At 49.1% G+C, this 15,099-nt stretch overlaps 1 protein-coding gene across 17 annotated transcripts in view; it reads left to right on the top strand.

The window, feature by feature from the left end:
- TCF4 (transcription factor 4) overlaps positions 1 to 12,585 on the top strand; it is a 245,647-nt gene extending 233,062 nt beyond the window's left edge. For 11 of the 17 annotated variants that reach the window (XM_049794247.1, XM_049794243.1, XM_049794244.1 and 8 more), the window contains 5 exons: positions 3,094 to 3,229; positions 4,452 to 4,614; positions 6,851 to 7,080; positions 7,597 to 7,739; positions 8,015 to 12,585. In XM_049794247.1, the coding sequence (XP_049650204.1) occupies positions 3,094 to 3,229; positions 4,452 to 4,614; positions 6,851 to 7,080; positions 7,597 to 7,733 (666 nt within the window). In that variant the 3' untranslated portion in view covers positions 7,734 to 7,739; positions 8,015 to 12,585. The remainder of the gene's footprint in view (positions 1 to 3,093; positions 3,230 to 4,451; positions 4,615 to 6,850; positions 7,081 to 7,596; positions 7,740 to 8,014) is intronic. The other 6 variants (XM_049794246.1, XM_049794241.1, XM_049794240.1 and 3 more) reach the window with 1 other exon arrangement.
- Positions 12,586 to 15,099: the final 2,514 nt, after the last annotated feature.

Here is a 15,099-nt window from a genome sequence, read left to right as displayed (position 1 = left end):
TAGGGGACATCTGAGGCCTGAAGTTTGCTGTAAAAGCAGTCGTTTGGGTACCCATGCAGGCCAGAGCATCCCGTGGGCGGGAGAGATGCGGTGGCGTGGTGAAAACGACAGTGCTGCCGGGAACCGGCCCTCGTAGTCCTCTGCTTGTGGAAGTACTCGGTGTGGGTTTTTTGGGGCTTTTACTATACATACCTGTGTGCACACGTACACACACACGCAGAGGTGTTTGTAGCCTGGTAGAGTTGGAGTTCAAGTCTTCTGTGTCTCAGAAAATACACTCAGGGGGGTAACGAAGTGAGTGATGGGGCTGCCTGAATCTTCCTGCAAGCGATTGAAACTGGATAAATAAACTATCCAGGAAAACACGCTGTGGAAAGGCCGTTGCAAGGTGGTGGTTCGTGTAACCGTGGAGTTAGAAAGCGTCGGTGTATCGGAGCTGCCCCCTCGCTGTGGCACCGGGAGGATCGCGGGTGGGAGGGGTGCTGCAGCCGGAGCTCCATCCCGTCTCGGGGTGCCTGCCTCCCATGCAGGGAGAGGGAAAAATGGGCTTGAAGTCAATCATAGTGGATAAAAAGTGGTCTTTCTTACATGCAGGGATGGCCGTAGGTTGGGCAGGCTCGCTAAGCATGCCTGGAATTTGCCAGTTGGCCGGGAAAAAAGCTGCAAATCTCAACAAGCAAGATTGATCCCATAGTGGGTTGTAAAAAAGAATAAAAGAATTGATAGTTTTTATCATTCAGTTGTGAGCCATAGGTGGTTACCTTCCAGATCTCTTGAGAACCTCAAGGAGAAGAAATGTGAGGAAATCCCTTTTTATTGGAACCAATTTGAAAAATATAAATAGAACTTTATATCAGTATGTCAGCGGTAAAGTGGTGGTGACTTTATGACATCGGGGTCTTTGCATCTGAATTCAACACTTCAGTTTAGAAATCCTCCAGATCATTAACTTTTGAATATTACCTTGTCTGCTTCTTGACGTGGTAAAACAAGGCGTAGTCGTCAAGAAGTCAGGCCAAATGATCAAGGTAGCCAGGTTGTCCTTCTTCAAGCCGGACCACCCAACTGGAGGCATCTCGCGTAGCTCCGTAACGGAGGTGGTCCAGGGAAGGAGGTGGGCTGCTCCGGGGCAGGAGCAGGACAGGATGCTTGCCGTCTCTGGGTCGGTCAGTCTGTCAGTCTGTCTGTCTGTCCGCCAGCACAGGTCATGGACGGAGGCTGGCAGGAAAAGGGAGCGAGACGCGGTGTCTGTCACCGCGCATTTACAGCTTCCAGCCGCTCTCGGGAGCTCTGCTCGAAGGGTGGTGGTTGGTTGCCAACCAGAAGTGGTATCATATGTTTCTTTTGTCTTCATAGACCTCAAAACGAAATGGTTTAATGGTTTTCGTCTTTTGTAGAATCACAGAAAAATGTAGACCAGAGGGGACTCGCGGAGGTGGCCGGGGTGAAACCCCTGCTCACATGGGGCCGGACTGGGAGTCGGGTCCAGCTCCCAAGCGAGGTTGGTTGCCCGGGGTCTGAGCTGGGTATCGCTGGGGATGGAGCAGGACAGCCTGTTTCACCAGGCGTTTTCTTTCAGAGGTGTGGGGAAAAAATACTTTTTCTCCTCGGAATGATGTCAGCAGGACTTCATTGTGTTTCCTGCATTGGGATTTCAGGAAGTGGAACTGCCGAGCTCTAAGCACCCCGTAACAACTGATTCTCTCTTAAAACTGAATAATGCTGGTTCCAGTCTTTACTTCGTATCTCATGTTTTGAAAATTATAACGTCTCAACAAAGAGAGAGTTTTTGTCTCTGCTATTTTACACTTGCTTTCGGTTATTTGCATTTCGTCTAGTAGTAAAAGATTTTCTCAAGTTCCCCTTGGCAGGATTCCCTTTTATCTTTCTTACTGCGGTCTCGACTTGCTGTTAACAATTATCCTATATTATCTTGTAAGTCTGATCAGAAACATCCCTCCATCTTTTTATCTGCCCGAGAACTTACTTTTTGAGTGTAACGAGCGATTTACAGTTCTCTGCGGGGTTTATCACCCTTTTGGCTCAAGCGTTAGGGGACGTACGCACCTGAGGAGGTGGAGCGCTGAGTTTTCCGTGCGGACGCGCTGTCCGTCTGTCCTTGCAGATGTCTGTCGGTACCTCTCCGGCTCGGAGCGCAGCCAGCCGGAGCTGCCGTGCAGGACAGCGCCAGCGTTGCCGCTCCGGGTGCTTTTATATCAAAGCAACTTCTGACAGTTTTGCTCTTCAGACGCGTAACTCTTCTCGGCGGTCTCCTTTACTTAACGAAGGAGCAACCCTGCTCCGCAGAGCGTGTCTGTGAGCCGCGTAGAGGAGAGGAACGGATGCGTTTCCATCGCGCCCGTGCTGTCAGCTCCGATGATGGCATTACTGGAGTGTTTAATAAAACCTTTATTGGTATATTACCCGGAGTCACGGCGTTGGCAGGGACGGCGCCCCTTTGGGTTTAGGACTCGGTGGTTGATGAAATCCAGCGAGCGCTAATTTGGACGGGGCTTCTCGTTTTGGAAAGGCAGGTGACACGTTATTATGTTTGGGGGGAGCGGGGGCCGCGCCGCTCGCTGCCGCAGCTCCCGCTGTCAGAGGCTTAGCCGGCATTACGGGGAAAAAAAATGGCAGGCCTGCGAATCTGATCCCCCAAAATGAAAGCCGAATGCCAAATTGAAATTCCTGCAGGATTTCCAATAGCAATGGGGGAATTGAGAAGCCCACAATTAAGCATATGGGCATTAAGATAATTGTCAGATCTGTTGGCGGACATGATAGAAGACAGATGGGTAGGAATCGGCGCGCTCGGCTGCGGCACCCTGGGAGACAATTTGACATTCTACCTGCCTGAGCTGCTCTGCCGCCGTTGTCACGAGGCGTGCGGCGCAGCATCCTCCCGGGCGGTGCGAGCGCGCGGTGTGAGCGCGCACGGTGCGCGCGGCTGTACGGGCCGTCTGCGCCCTCTAGTGAAACGCAGCCCGGCGACGTGCCTCACCGTCCCCATCCCTCTCCTGGGGTCCCCAGGATTTGGGGTTCTGCCGGCCGGCCGCCCGTCCTCACGTGTTCTGCCTCTCTCCTCGCCGGCAGGTCGGAGCGCACCGCGAGGACGGGGTCAGCCTCCGCGGGAGCCACTCGCTCGTGCCAAACCAGGTCCCCGTCCCCCAGCTGCCCGTCCAGTCTGCCACGTCCCCGGATCTGAACCCGCCCCAGGACCCGTACAGGGGTGAGTACCGCCCGCCCGGCAAGCCCGTCCCGGCACGCAGCGTCCCCGAACACGCGGCCGGGACGGCGGTGACCGGGCTGGAGGGACGAGGCGTCCGAGCTCCCGGTCGCGGGGATGTCGGAGACCGTAACGCGGCGCGGGGCACGGCGGGGACAGCAGGGCAGAGCCTCTTCGCTAATTCAGCTCTGCTCTCTGGCTTGCTACCGCTAGAAGTGTGCAGGCAGCTTGCCTCTGGACAGTGAGCTTGGATAGCAGGACTGCTTTAAGCAGCAAAATTAAGAGCGTAGAAAACGCTGCGGGACACACATCAAAAAGCTGTGAGTATAAAGTGAGACTCAGACCCACAGGTTTTCCACCACCTTTACGGTTCTGCCTGTGGGAAGGATGGCCCCGGCGTGCCTCTCCTTGGCTCACAAGATGCGTTGCACTGTCCTAAGCCTGGCAGACTCCTCTGCAGGGTTATTGGAAGCAGGCCTGGAGCTAACCGAACCCCGAGGACATCGGGGGTCTGTCGTTACTCCTGGAGGCAGCTGATCTTCCCATTAAAGTGAGAAGGAAAGAGCCCAAACTATTAGGAGGTCTTGTCCATTCATTGCAGCTGAGGTATTTTCATTATTTTGAGGATGGCATATTAAAGATTTTTTTTTTAAGGCGAAGGAAAAGTTACGTAGTGATCGAAGAACAAGAGCAGCGGCTAGGCGTCCTGCGTCCCCTTCCACGGCTACCTAACAGCTGGAAATGCGGGTCTGGGCAAGATCACAAGCTCTCTGTCCATTTGTAAAATGCAGATAATGTCGTCTGCTAACAGGTAGCGGGGATGCAGAACTCCTTCAGATGTGGGAATCAAATTTGCTCTAGGAGTTCAAAGTCTTACTTTCTTCCTAAATTCTTGCTTGCAGAAGCAGCTCAGGGTGAGGGCTGGTGCACGTGCCAGCTCCCCGCTCCGAGCAAGATGCGTGGGTCTTGTGATCACAGTCCCCGGTGCCATTCAGCTGCTGTTTCGTAGACAGCGAGTCCTCCTCTGTTTCTAAAGGCGGAGGAGCAGAGCTAGACCTCGAAGCCCTGGCCGAACCCCATTTTCAGGAGCTGCCACCCCCACGCCTGGCTCTGCTGGGGCTGCGCCCGCGGGTCACCCTTCGCTGGGGGCAGAGGACACAGACCCAGACCGTTCAGGCGTTGGCTTAAGCACTGCTTGACAGCTCGTCCGTGTGTTTTCTCACAGGCATGCCAACTGGACTGCAAGGGCAGAGCGTCTCTTCGGGTAGCTCCGAAATCAAATCTGACGACGAGGGAGATGAAAACCTCCAGGACACAAAGTCTTCTGAGGACAAGAAACTAGAGGATGACAAGAAGGATATCAAATCAATTACTAGGTCAAGATCTAGGTAACAGTATATAATAGTGTCGCTTCATTTAATTCCTTTACTGGATTTCGATGAAGTGAACAGAACAGGAGGAAACTATGAGGTTTTTTCCTGGCAGGTAAAACCACAGCCTAAGTGGAATGGCATGGCTGTTCTGGCAGTACCGAGTACCTTTCTGGTACCTCTACTCCAGGACATCCTCAGATTGGAACAATTCACAAATTTGGACACTGAGCAAGTTCTCCACAACCTGTAAAGAAATTGCTTTATGCTAAAATGTATGAACTAGGCTGTTATTCCTCTCTGCCTATGCTTGCAAATTGGAATACAGTATGGATTTTCATCTCTTTAAAAATGTGCCTAACAGCTGATCACGCCTGCACCTGAACTAACAAACCGTATGCTTTTCTTATACCTCTGAAATAAAATGGTCATTCCCAGTCCGCAATTTCGGTAAATCTCTAGAGCTCCCTAGGTTTAAGCGGAGGGTTTAGAGGTCTTTACTTTACTTGTTTGGTATATTCTCTATAAATTTTGGGAACGTATTAGTGAAGTCCTAGCTGGATTTTGTCATCTGGGAGCTCATGCCCATGATGAATGTGAACAACGTCTATGGGTGCTGCAGGCGTGAACCTGAGCAAGAGACAGGCTTTACTTCTGTCCCTTGGATTTCACCTGCCTCCCCTGCATGTCACCCCAGGGCCCGAGGTACAGCTCAGGACCGCAGGTCCTCCTCGGCATCAGTCGAGTCCCAAGCTGTGCAGCAAAAAAAGCCCAGTTAAAGCTGAAATCCAGGCACAACCCTGCTTTGTTCAGGGGATTTTTTGTAAAGACGGAATGGCGGTGACCTTCTGCCTTTTCTCCTTCCACGCCTGGTTCTCTGTATAAAAACCGAGCCGAGGTAAGAAGCGTCTGAGCAGACGGGCTGCCCCCGAGAGAGCGCCGAGACTCAGACCTCTCCGGCCGGCACCCGCCGGTGTTTAAAACATTAATTACATTCACGTCTCTTACGACTGGAGAAAATAGATGGCACTCGAGATTTTCTCTGAATAAATGTGTTGAAGTAACCATATGTAGAAGTGAGGCTTTCATGTGCGTTCATGATATGGTAAGAAGAAGGCACCTTTATGCTGATGCGAGGTGATCGTGGTTCTTGTTAATTCAACAAATACTCTGCCGCTTATGCATATTTATATGTGCTTTGAAGCTTTTGTAGGCTAACGTTTTTGCTTTTAACACACTTGCAGCTTTAAACGGTTACTCCTGATACTTAGTTATATGTCTAAATCCATGTTGTTAGGGCTGCTGAAAATGTAGATATTTAGTTCTATGTCTAAATCCATGTCGTTAGGGCTGCTGAAAATTATTACTCCATTTGCATAACCAATTCAAATTATATAGTGCCAGTGACTCACCAGTGGATGTGTTTTCAATTTCAAATCATCATTTTATCTGGATAGAAAGCAGGTTTGTTGCAGAAAGGATGCAGAAGTTCACCCTAGGGCTCTTCACAGCCAGAAATGACTTCTGTGGCTCTCTGCCCGCGGGCGTTTCGGTGCCCCGAGCTCTGTGCCGGGACTGGGGTGCTGCCCACGGCGGCTGCCCGTGGCTCCCCGCTGCCACCGTTAGGGAGGACGGCCGATCCTCCCCTTGGGGAGTAGAGAAGGTTTCTTCCAAACCCCGAATGACGGTCTGCTGAAAGGGAAACGTGTAAATGCTCGGCTGTCGTTCTGGCTCGGAAGACACTGCTGAGGGGCCGCAGCCCGTGGGAGTTGGGTGGCTGGCACTGGTGGGAGCTGGGGCAGGTCCCCTCGCCGGTCGGGGACGAGCTCCTCGCTCCTGGGGCGAACCCACAGGCAGCAAAGGTGGCAAGTGGGAGCAGCGCAGGGAGCCCCCAGCGTCCTTTGGGGTTAAAGGGTGATTCTGAGCGGAGATTTGCCACGATTTAAAATGTTGCGGTCCTGGCTGTGATAAAATACGTTATTGAAAAAAAGCTGTGTTTTTGCTCCTTTAAAATATCGGAAGTCCTGCCTCGCAGATTGTAAAGCCTCGTTACAAACCAAGGCTTTACTCGGAGTAAAATTCGAGGGGACTGACTTTCGCACAGGTTTGGTGGAAGGGGAACAGTAAATAAGAATCGTTCAGAAGGTGTCTGTTCGTGAATTGTAGCCGTGCTTTTGGACAAAGTCTCTTGAAAATCTTGGCGCTCCTTATTTTCCACATCATTAGAAAATGATGTATTCCTTTTGTCTCCCAGCAATAACGATGACGAAGACCTGACACCGGAGCAGAAGGCCGAGAGGGAAAAGGAAAGGAGAATGGCCAACAACGCTCGGGAGCGCCTCCGCGTCCGCGACATCAACGAGGCTTTCAAGGAGTTGGGCCGGATGGTGCAGCTCCATCTGAAGAGCGACAAGCCCCAGACCAAGCTCCTGATTTTACACCAGGCTGTGGCTGTCATCCTCAGCTTAGAGCAGCAAGTCAGAGGTCAGTGTGCCGCTGGGTCTCCGTACATCCCTCCCGGGCTTCGGCCGTGCCAAACACGCCTTTTTGGGTTGGGGAAAGCCTGGCCGGGGGCACCGGCTGCCAGGGAGAGCGGCAAGACCTAACCCTTGGCACCCGGAGCCGGCCGGGCACCTCTGAGCAGCCGGGGAGCTTGCGTTCCCCCGCGGCTCCGGCACTGGGGATGCCGGCGTAGGTCCTCGGCAGCCTCGGCACGCTTTACGTTCTTCGGCCAGATCCAAATTCAATATTAAGCTTGGCTGCTCCTTAGCAAAGCGCAAACACGGAGGTATTTGCTGAGCTTGTGTACGGAGTCGTGCTGCGTTTGGGCGCTCGACCTGACCGAGCTGCGTCCTCCGCTTCAGCCCCGCTACCTTCCTGTAGCAGGACTGGAACAAATAACCGACAACTAATTATTCTAAACGCCCACGCGATGAACCGTAGACCAACCTGGTATAAGAACGTGAATATCTGAAACCGCCTTCTGCTTCAATTCAACAGAAAGAAATCTGAATCCTAAAGCAGCGTGTCTGAAAAGAAGGGAAGAAGAGAAAGTATCTTCAGATCCTCCTCCGCTTTCCCTGGCAGGACCCCACCCTGGGATGGGAGACGCCTCCAATCACATGGGACAGATGTAAAAAAAGGCAAGTTTCTTTTCAGCCATGCCCCGGGAGCCTCCTGCCCCGCACCCGGAGGGGTTGCCCCCGGTCCAGCCCCCCGTCCCAGGACAGACCGTCCCCCGGGTGCCGCGCGCGGGGGTGGACGTGCCGGCCCACCCCTTATAAACTGGTTTTCGGGTGGTCCCGCGAGCACGCTTGATTTCCGAGGCGGCGTTCGGGTGGGTTGCTGGAGGAGGGTGTAGGGACGCGCGCAGGCTCGGCTCTCCTCGACTGATGAGATTTTTTTCCTTCTTCCGCAGGTCCAAGTTGCCACATTTCTTCATTTAAGCAAGAGACCACTTCCTTAACAGCTGTATTATCTTAAACCCACATAAACACTTCTCCTTAACCCCTTTTTTGTAATATAAGACAAGTCTGAGTAGTTAAGAATCACAGACGCAAGAGATTTCAGCATTCCCGATTATTAAAACCGAGAAAAAACAAACAAAAAGTGCAACTTGAGGGACGACTCTCTTTAACATATCATGCAGAATGTCTAACGCAGTATGTTACGAGCTGTAAGTGCACAGCCTAGAGACTGAATGGCAATCTTCTCCACACTGTGGGACAATGCATTTGTGCCTAAACTTCTTTTGGAAAAAAAAAAAAAAATATAATTAATTTGTAAGTCTGAAAAAAATATTTAATTTAAAATTGTAAACTTGCAATAATGAAAAAGTGTACTTCTGAAGAAAAAAAAAATGAGCGTTTTTGTTGGTGTGCTAGACAGCTAGTGTTTATACTTACTGGATATTAAAAGGGAAGCTTTGCTGCCCAGATATTTACAAAACCAGCAAACGTCCTAATGAAAACTGAAGCGATGACATTAGCCATTCCTTAGGGTAGGAGAAACAGATGGATCTTATAGACCTATGACAAATATATATATATAAATATATATATAAATATATATTAAAAATTTAGTGAATATGGTAAGCTTTTGTTCATTTGTTTCAGACTTTTTTGCTCCTGTAAAAAAATAGTACTGATTAACTTTTTTAAAAAGAAGATTTTACTGTAAATAAGGATTTTTTTGTCTTATTTCTGTCCCTCTCCCCTGTTTTTGTTATTGTAACCTGTAGTGCCAACTCTGTCTCTGGAGGGGTAGTGCAGGATGAAACGCTGACCCTGACGTTGCTTCTCATTCATAACTAAAGTAGAGAGTTGTTTCTTCAGTCTTTGGGGAAGACAGGACTTCGGGGCCGGCGCTGTGCCGGCCCCCCGGGCGCGGGAGCGAGCCCCGGCCGCCCCGCTGCTCCGCTCGACCCTTTTCTGGGATTTTCAGAGGTACAAGGTTAGAATGCTACAATGTTACCACTGTGCCTTCCAATGTTTATATCATCGGAAACATAACATAATCAAAGTGGCTGTGATTAACGAACCGATTAAAGTGTTACCTATGTGTGTAGCCTAAATAGTGTGCAGTGAGGCGTTGCTGAATACATGGTCAGATTTGGGGGGGGGGGGGGGGGGGACGACACACACCATCGCGGGGGAAAATTGCAAGTAGTGTGACAGATTTGATCGACTTCTTTTTCTGTTGTTCTTCTCTCGTTTTTAAGTGGATTATTTAAGTGTAGACCACTCGCTGCCTCCTCCTTTCTTTGTGAAATGCCAATTTCGGTCATCATGCAGCATTATAACAAGCCTTATGAGTCCTAAAGCATTAAGTTGCACTTTCTCGAGGAGGGGTGGTAGTACAGTATTTCTCTGGCCAGTACGAATGAAGTTTTTACTTAACATATTTAATAGTAACATAGCTCAAACTATGGCACAGCAGCTCATCAGATAACTAGCTTTGAAGTCTGGGCACAATTGAACCAACTTCCATAGTGAATCTTAATAACGATTGACTTTGGTGTACAGTACGATTAACAGATAGTGCTCCTAGTTAAGTATTTGTCAGCATCCTTTTGTCTCTAATTCCAGTTTCTATTTTTACAGCCACACCAACCTGGCATGTATTTTAAATAAAATCTCCCTGTTCGAGTAGATTTTCCACCTATCAACACTGAATAAATGCCATAAATCCATCAAACGGTCTAAATGTTCCATCTGTTCTCCTGTTTTGCCAGTTATATAGTAATGAAAAATACATTTGTAAATTTTATGCAACAAATGGCAAACGTATCATTATTTTGAAATTGTGTATGTAAAAGTTATATTTTTACATGTAGACTCTTGTTATTATGTGTTTTAATACATTGTATCAGTTTTTTTGTTTATAAAAATCTGTGTGGTTGAAAAAAAGTCTCATTTAAATGAAATAGTGAGATACAAGAATCTGAATTTTATGTTTGTTTCTGAAAACGTAAAGAACAAATATGATAGTTACCACGTGCTCACCTTCGACATCCCCATACCCATTTGGATTAGCTGTGTGCGTGCTGAAAACTGTAAATATGTTCGGTAGCGATAAAACTTTCAATGTTTTGAGTTGTCGATAAGTTTCTCAAATGTGGAGGTGGATTCAACTGCTAGAGCAGACGCTAGAGGAGACCACACTGAGGCTTAATTCCGAGTTACAGAGGCTTATTGCAGGAGAAACGCTGGACTTGGAGCAGGCCTGGTTTATCTGAGAGGGGGTCTAATAAAGCTTGAGCCCACCCGGCGCTAACGACGGCCAGTGGTCCCCTCGGCAGGCCGGAGGGCTCTGCTGCTCCCAGCCGCGCGGGTTGGCCCTCTGGATGGCGCGAAGAGCACGATGCCGATGAACAAGCCATATATTTTTTTCCAGGAGACCTCAGACCCGGTGGACCACACTCGGTTTCGGTCTGTCCGAGTGCACCACTCGATCGGGGTAGGGACCGGCAAGGCGATCATCACCGAGATGCTGAGGACTGTGCTTCTGATAAACGATGTAAAAAAAAAAAAAAAAAAAAAAAAAAAAAAAAAAATTATAAGACCAACTTCATGTTTATTTAAAACAATCTGTGGACAGAAAATAAATGACGAGTTTAGTTTCTGGAACTTGCAGAGAAAGAAAAAGCTTTTCTTGTTCCGCTCGCACTCGGCTCTCGCCGAACTCGAGGAGCAGCTCGGGGCCGTGCCGCGGGACGGACGCCGGTGGCGCTGCGGGCGCTGCCGGGCTCGCAGTCCCTCCTCCGCGCAGGATGCGCCCTCGTCCGTCCTGGATTTAAGAACTGAGGATCCTGGCCGGCTTCCGCTCCGGACGAGGCAAGATTTCAAAACAAAAACGCCCCGCGAGTGTGTAATCCTTCATTTTTTCCGTTATTTCCCAGCCCAGGTAAGGTGTGCGCATCTCGAGCTGCCTTTCTCCGAGGGGATTGAGCTGATGATACTTAGTGAAAGCGGTGAAGGTGTTAGAAAGCCGTACCCTGTGGTAATAAAACCGGGCTAAGAAACTCGCAAAGAAAGAAATAAAATACTGAATTAGCAGCTTTTTCTGAACTGATCCACCTCCACATTCAAGTAATTTATGAATATGCTGAATAGGGAATCTGTTCATCTAGAACTTTTTTACCATTTGTCTTCTGTGTAGCTGCAAGGAACACTAATGTTTATACAACTGTCAGTCCTACCAGTGATGCAACTTGTACTGATTCAGTCTTCCGAGGTTTTGGGGGGTTTTTTTAGTTGTTTTTTTCAGGGGGCGGGGGGAGGCAACGAAGACGGGTGGTCAGGGAGAGGAGGGGTTCACCTTTGTATCCAGTAGGCAGAATATGATCCGTGTCCAAAAGCGAACAATACAGAATATTGCCAGGAATGAAGAGATTTCAGCGGAAACAAGCACAAATAAAAAAATACAAAAGAAGTTAAAAAAAAAAAAAAAGAAAAAATAAAGGAAAAAAAAAAAGAAAAAGAAAAAATTAGTCCACTGGTTGACTGGAAAAAAAAACCTAGAGGTGGAATACAATGAATTCCAACACAGCGGGGCACCAGGGTCTGGGGGGGCCCTACCTTTTCGTTTTGTTTTTGTTTTGTTTGTTTGTTTTTTAAAAAACATGTTCTTTCTCATGGGACTTGAAGTTGATTCATATTTGTGCAGTGCTGGTTTGACCATACTCATTTCAAGTATTATAGACTTATGTAATGGTGAAAATATATGAACTGTGGCCTTTTTCATTCTTGTTACTTGTGATGCAATTAAGTGAAGATAAGAAAAAAAAAAAAAAGCAGAGATTTACCATGTATCAGTGCCTGGCTTTTTGTTATAAAGCTTCGTTTGTCTAGTGCTCTTTTTGCTATAAAATAGACTGTAGTACACCCTAGTAGGAAAAAAAAAAACTAAATTTAAAAATAAAAAATATATTTGGCTTATTTTTCACAGGAGCAATCCTTTTATACCATGAATATTACGGAAAAAAAAAAAAAAATTGTCAGATTCTGAATATTTCTTCTTTGTAGATTTTTGGAATCATTCTGAGTAAAAGTTTGTTACTTTATTTTACTATTTAAAAGATGTTATTTTACCATGTGTTATTGAGATGAAACTGTATGGTAGCTTTTTTTTTTTAGTTGTAGGTCGCAACGGGGAAATTTTTGCGACTATACACATAGCTGCAGCAGTAAAAACAAAAAACGGGAAAAAAATGAAAAAAAGGGAAAAATATTTAAAAAAAAAAAAAAAAAGATGAACAGTTACACCTTGTTTTCAATGTGTGGCTGAGTGCCTCGATTTTTTCATGTTTTTGGTGTATTTCTGATTTGTAGAAGTGTCCAAACAGGTTGTGTGCTGGAGTTCCTTCAAGAAGATGACAAGCAAACAAAGACAGCTTGGTGTAGGCCATTACCTGTTTCTCATCTGTAGTTATTCGATGCCGTCATGTACATGACCGTTCTGTAGCAATAAATGTGCCATTTTTATAAACCGTTTCCGACACTTGGGTTTCATTTCATTCCGCATTGCCCATCGCCGCCGGGGCCGTCCGGCCACCGCCGTGCCCCAGCCTGGTTTTGGGGGGTGGTTCTTAGGAGAAGGGGCGCGCTTTTTTGCCTTTTTTTTTTTTTTTTTTTTTTCTTAATACGTGTCTGCGTTTTGGGTAAAAACCCGTTGTTTCCGTGTGTCCTGGTGTGTGTGCCGTGCCCCGGCGGGGCTCGGTGCTGGAGGAGCCGGTGCCGGCGGCCGTGCCGGGCACTTCGGGCTTTCCCCCACGGTCGCTTCTTCGCTGGCCGGGAACGTTGGCAAAGCACTTTCCGATCCTGTCGGAGGAAGGTGCTGTAAAAAGGCAAGATCATTTTCATTCTCATTCTCATATAGATTTTACTCTGCTCTGTAAGTAAAACATCGGTATTTCACCCTAAAAGTCCTTGAGCCCCTGCAAGAACACAAAGCACCCGCTAGAGCAAGCAGGGGATGCTGCACAGGGGGTGTGCTGAAGTGCAGGCAACCCTCAAACCTCGGAAAAATAGGCGGAATCTGTAAAATCCAAGGCTGCGTATCTGCAGAAGTGTAAACCGTGTGAGTGTTTCGCTCTGCCCTCGCTTGCCGTGCTCGGTCGGCGCTCACCACGTCGGTGGGTCAGCTCTTCTGCGCGTTTTTCTCTGCTACAATTTCATGGTTGGAGCTGGAGCGAATACCGAAGATGCACGATCGCTGTACACCGAGCGTTGCCAACCTCACTCATGGTTTCACGGCATTTATGCCTTTTTTTTTTTTTTTTTTTTTTTTTTAAGAATTCACTTCTGTTTGGCACTGTTGGACCTTCTCAAGCCAGACGGAGCCCACGGAGGTCAGAGCTGTACGAACGCCTCGCCTCACATCCTACCGACAGAAAGTTGTGCCGACGGCGGCGGTGGGGACGTACAAGCCGAGAGGGGATCTTGGTGGAACGGCCTTGGGTTGGTTTGGGAGAAACGAGGAGGGGGCTGGTTCACACAACATAATTCAACACCGGAGACGGACGTAAGAACCGTTGCGGATTTGCACCGAGGAATGATTTACCCCGTGTGGTGTCTCGGGGATCTTTTCGATGATTACTGACGCCTGCGAGGCCCGTCAGCGCGGCCGTCGGTAGCAAAATACGAGGACTCGATTTAATCAGTTAGACATGACGTGCATCTGATACTTGCAAAGCTTTTGAGCGATAACACCTTTAGTTTTGCCGATGAATAGAGTTTTATTGCTGCGGTTTACCCTTCTACCACAATTCGTTATTGCTACTGAATGATGCCGTTTGGTCTCTTTGAGCGTTACAAATGAAATGATGCGTTTAACTGAGTTTTCTTCCCGCCCAGGATAGTAGGTCGTTTTAAATAACTGCAGACGCTGGCTCCGTGCTTTTTCCTGGGGGAGGGTGCTCAGACATCTCAGACCGAAAATAATCTCCAATTAATTCCTTCTGGAGAACGTGGGTTTCGGGGCCAGCCCCTCGAGGCTGTGTCATGGCCGGGGGGGATCTCCCCGTGCCCTGCCAACTCTCGGGGCATTTGGGAGGAACTCCTGCAATGCCCCCCGAGCCCACCCCCCCACTTTTCACCCACAACCACCAGACCTCTCCTTCCCAGCACCGCCAGCCCGGAGCGAGCAGGAGCCCCTGCCTGTTCCTGCCTGCGTCGCCTGCTCTCAAGATGCCACCGGAGCCGCCTGCCCAGCACGTCCCAGTGCTGCCAGTCCTCCTCTGCCCGGGAAGATGCCTGCGCTGCTACACCATCCCCAGTGCCACCGGTCCCATCCTGGGCACAGCACGGCTGGAGCGAGGAGCTGGGCAGGCAGGGATGGAGGAGGAAGAGGAGGAAAAGGAGGAAGGAGGAGGAGGAGGAGGCAGCGTGGGCAGCCCAGCGCCAGCTGCCCGGGCACCAGCCCCTGCCCGTGCCCCCCCACAGGCATCGGAGCTGCTCTCCAGCTCGAGTGGGTTATTTCTCCACTTGCAGAAACCAAAGATGCTTTGCCAAGGGGGTGCCCCGAGGAGCTGCGAGGGCTGCAAAGGTGGACGGGTGGGATGGGACACCAGGCGCGGCTCTGCCATTCCGGGGCCGGGCAGAGAGGTCCCCGGGATGGAAACGTGGCCACTGACAGCAACTCAACCACGCTGCGTTAGAGGGTTTTCAACAGGACGTTCAGCTGGTAATTCATTTATGAGGAGCTTGGGGTTTTTTGTTGTTTACTAATGAAGCAACGGGACTCCAAATTTCTTCTGAGAAAGAATAGAAGAGCTGAAGGGTGGAAGAATGGGTCTCATTCTTCTGGTGTCTCTATAGATAGAGTTTGGATGAGGACACATCCCACCCTGTCCCGTGGCTGACAGCTCTAGGAAAGTTGGCTTGATATCATATGCAATTACACTGCAATTATGTTGGTAGCCAGTAAATACATCTCGAATGTCTTGAGCTTGTAAATCTTCGAAGTGTGAGCACTGGGAATGAAACCGCCCCGTCCTCTCGG

This window comes from Accipiter gentilis, chromosome Z, assembly GCF_929443795.1.
Source record: "Accipiter gentilis chromosome Z, bAccGen1.1, whole genome shotgun sequence".
Classification (NCBI taxonomy): domain Eukaryota; kingdom Metazoa; phylum Chordata; class Aves; order Accipitriformes; family Accipitridae; genus Astur; species Astur gentilis.
This window is presented reverse-complemented; position numbering and strand designations above follow the sequence as displayed.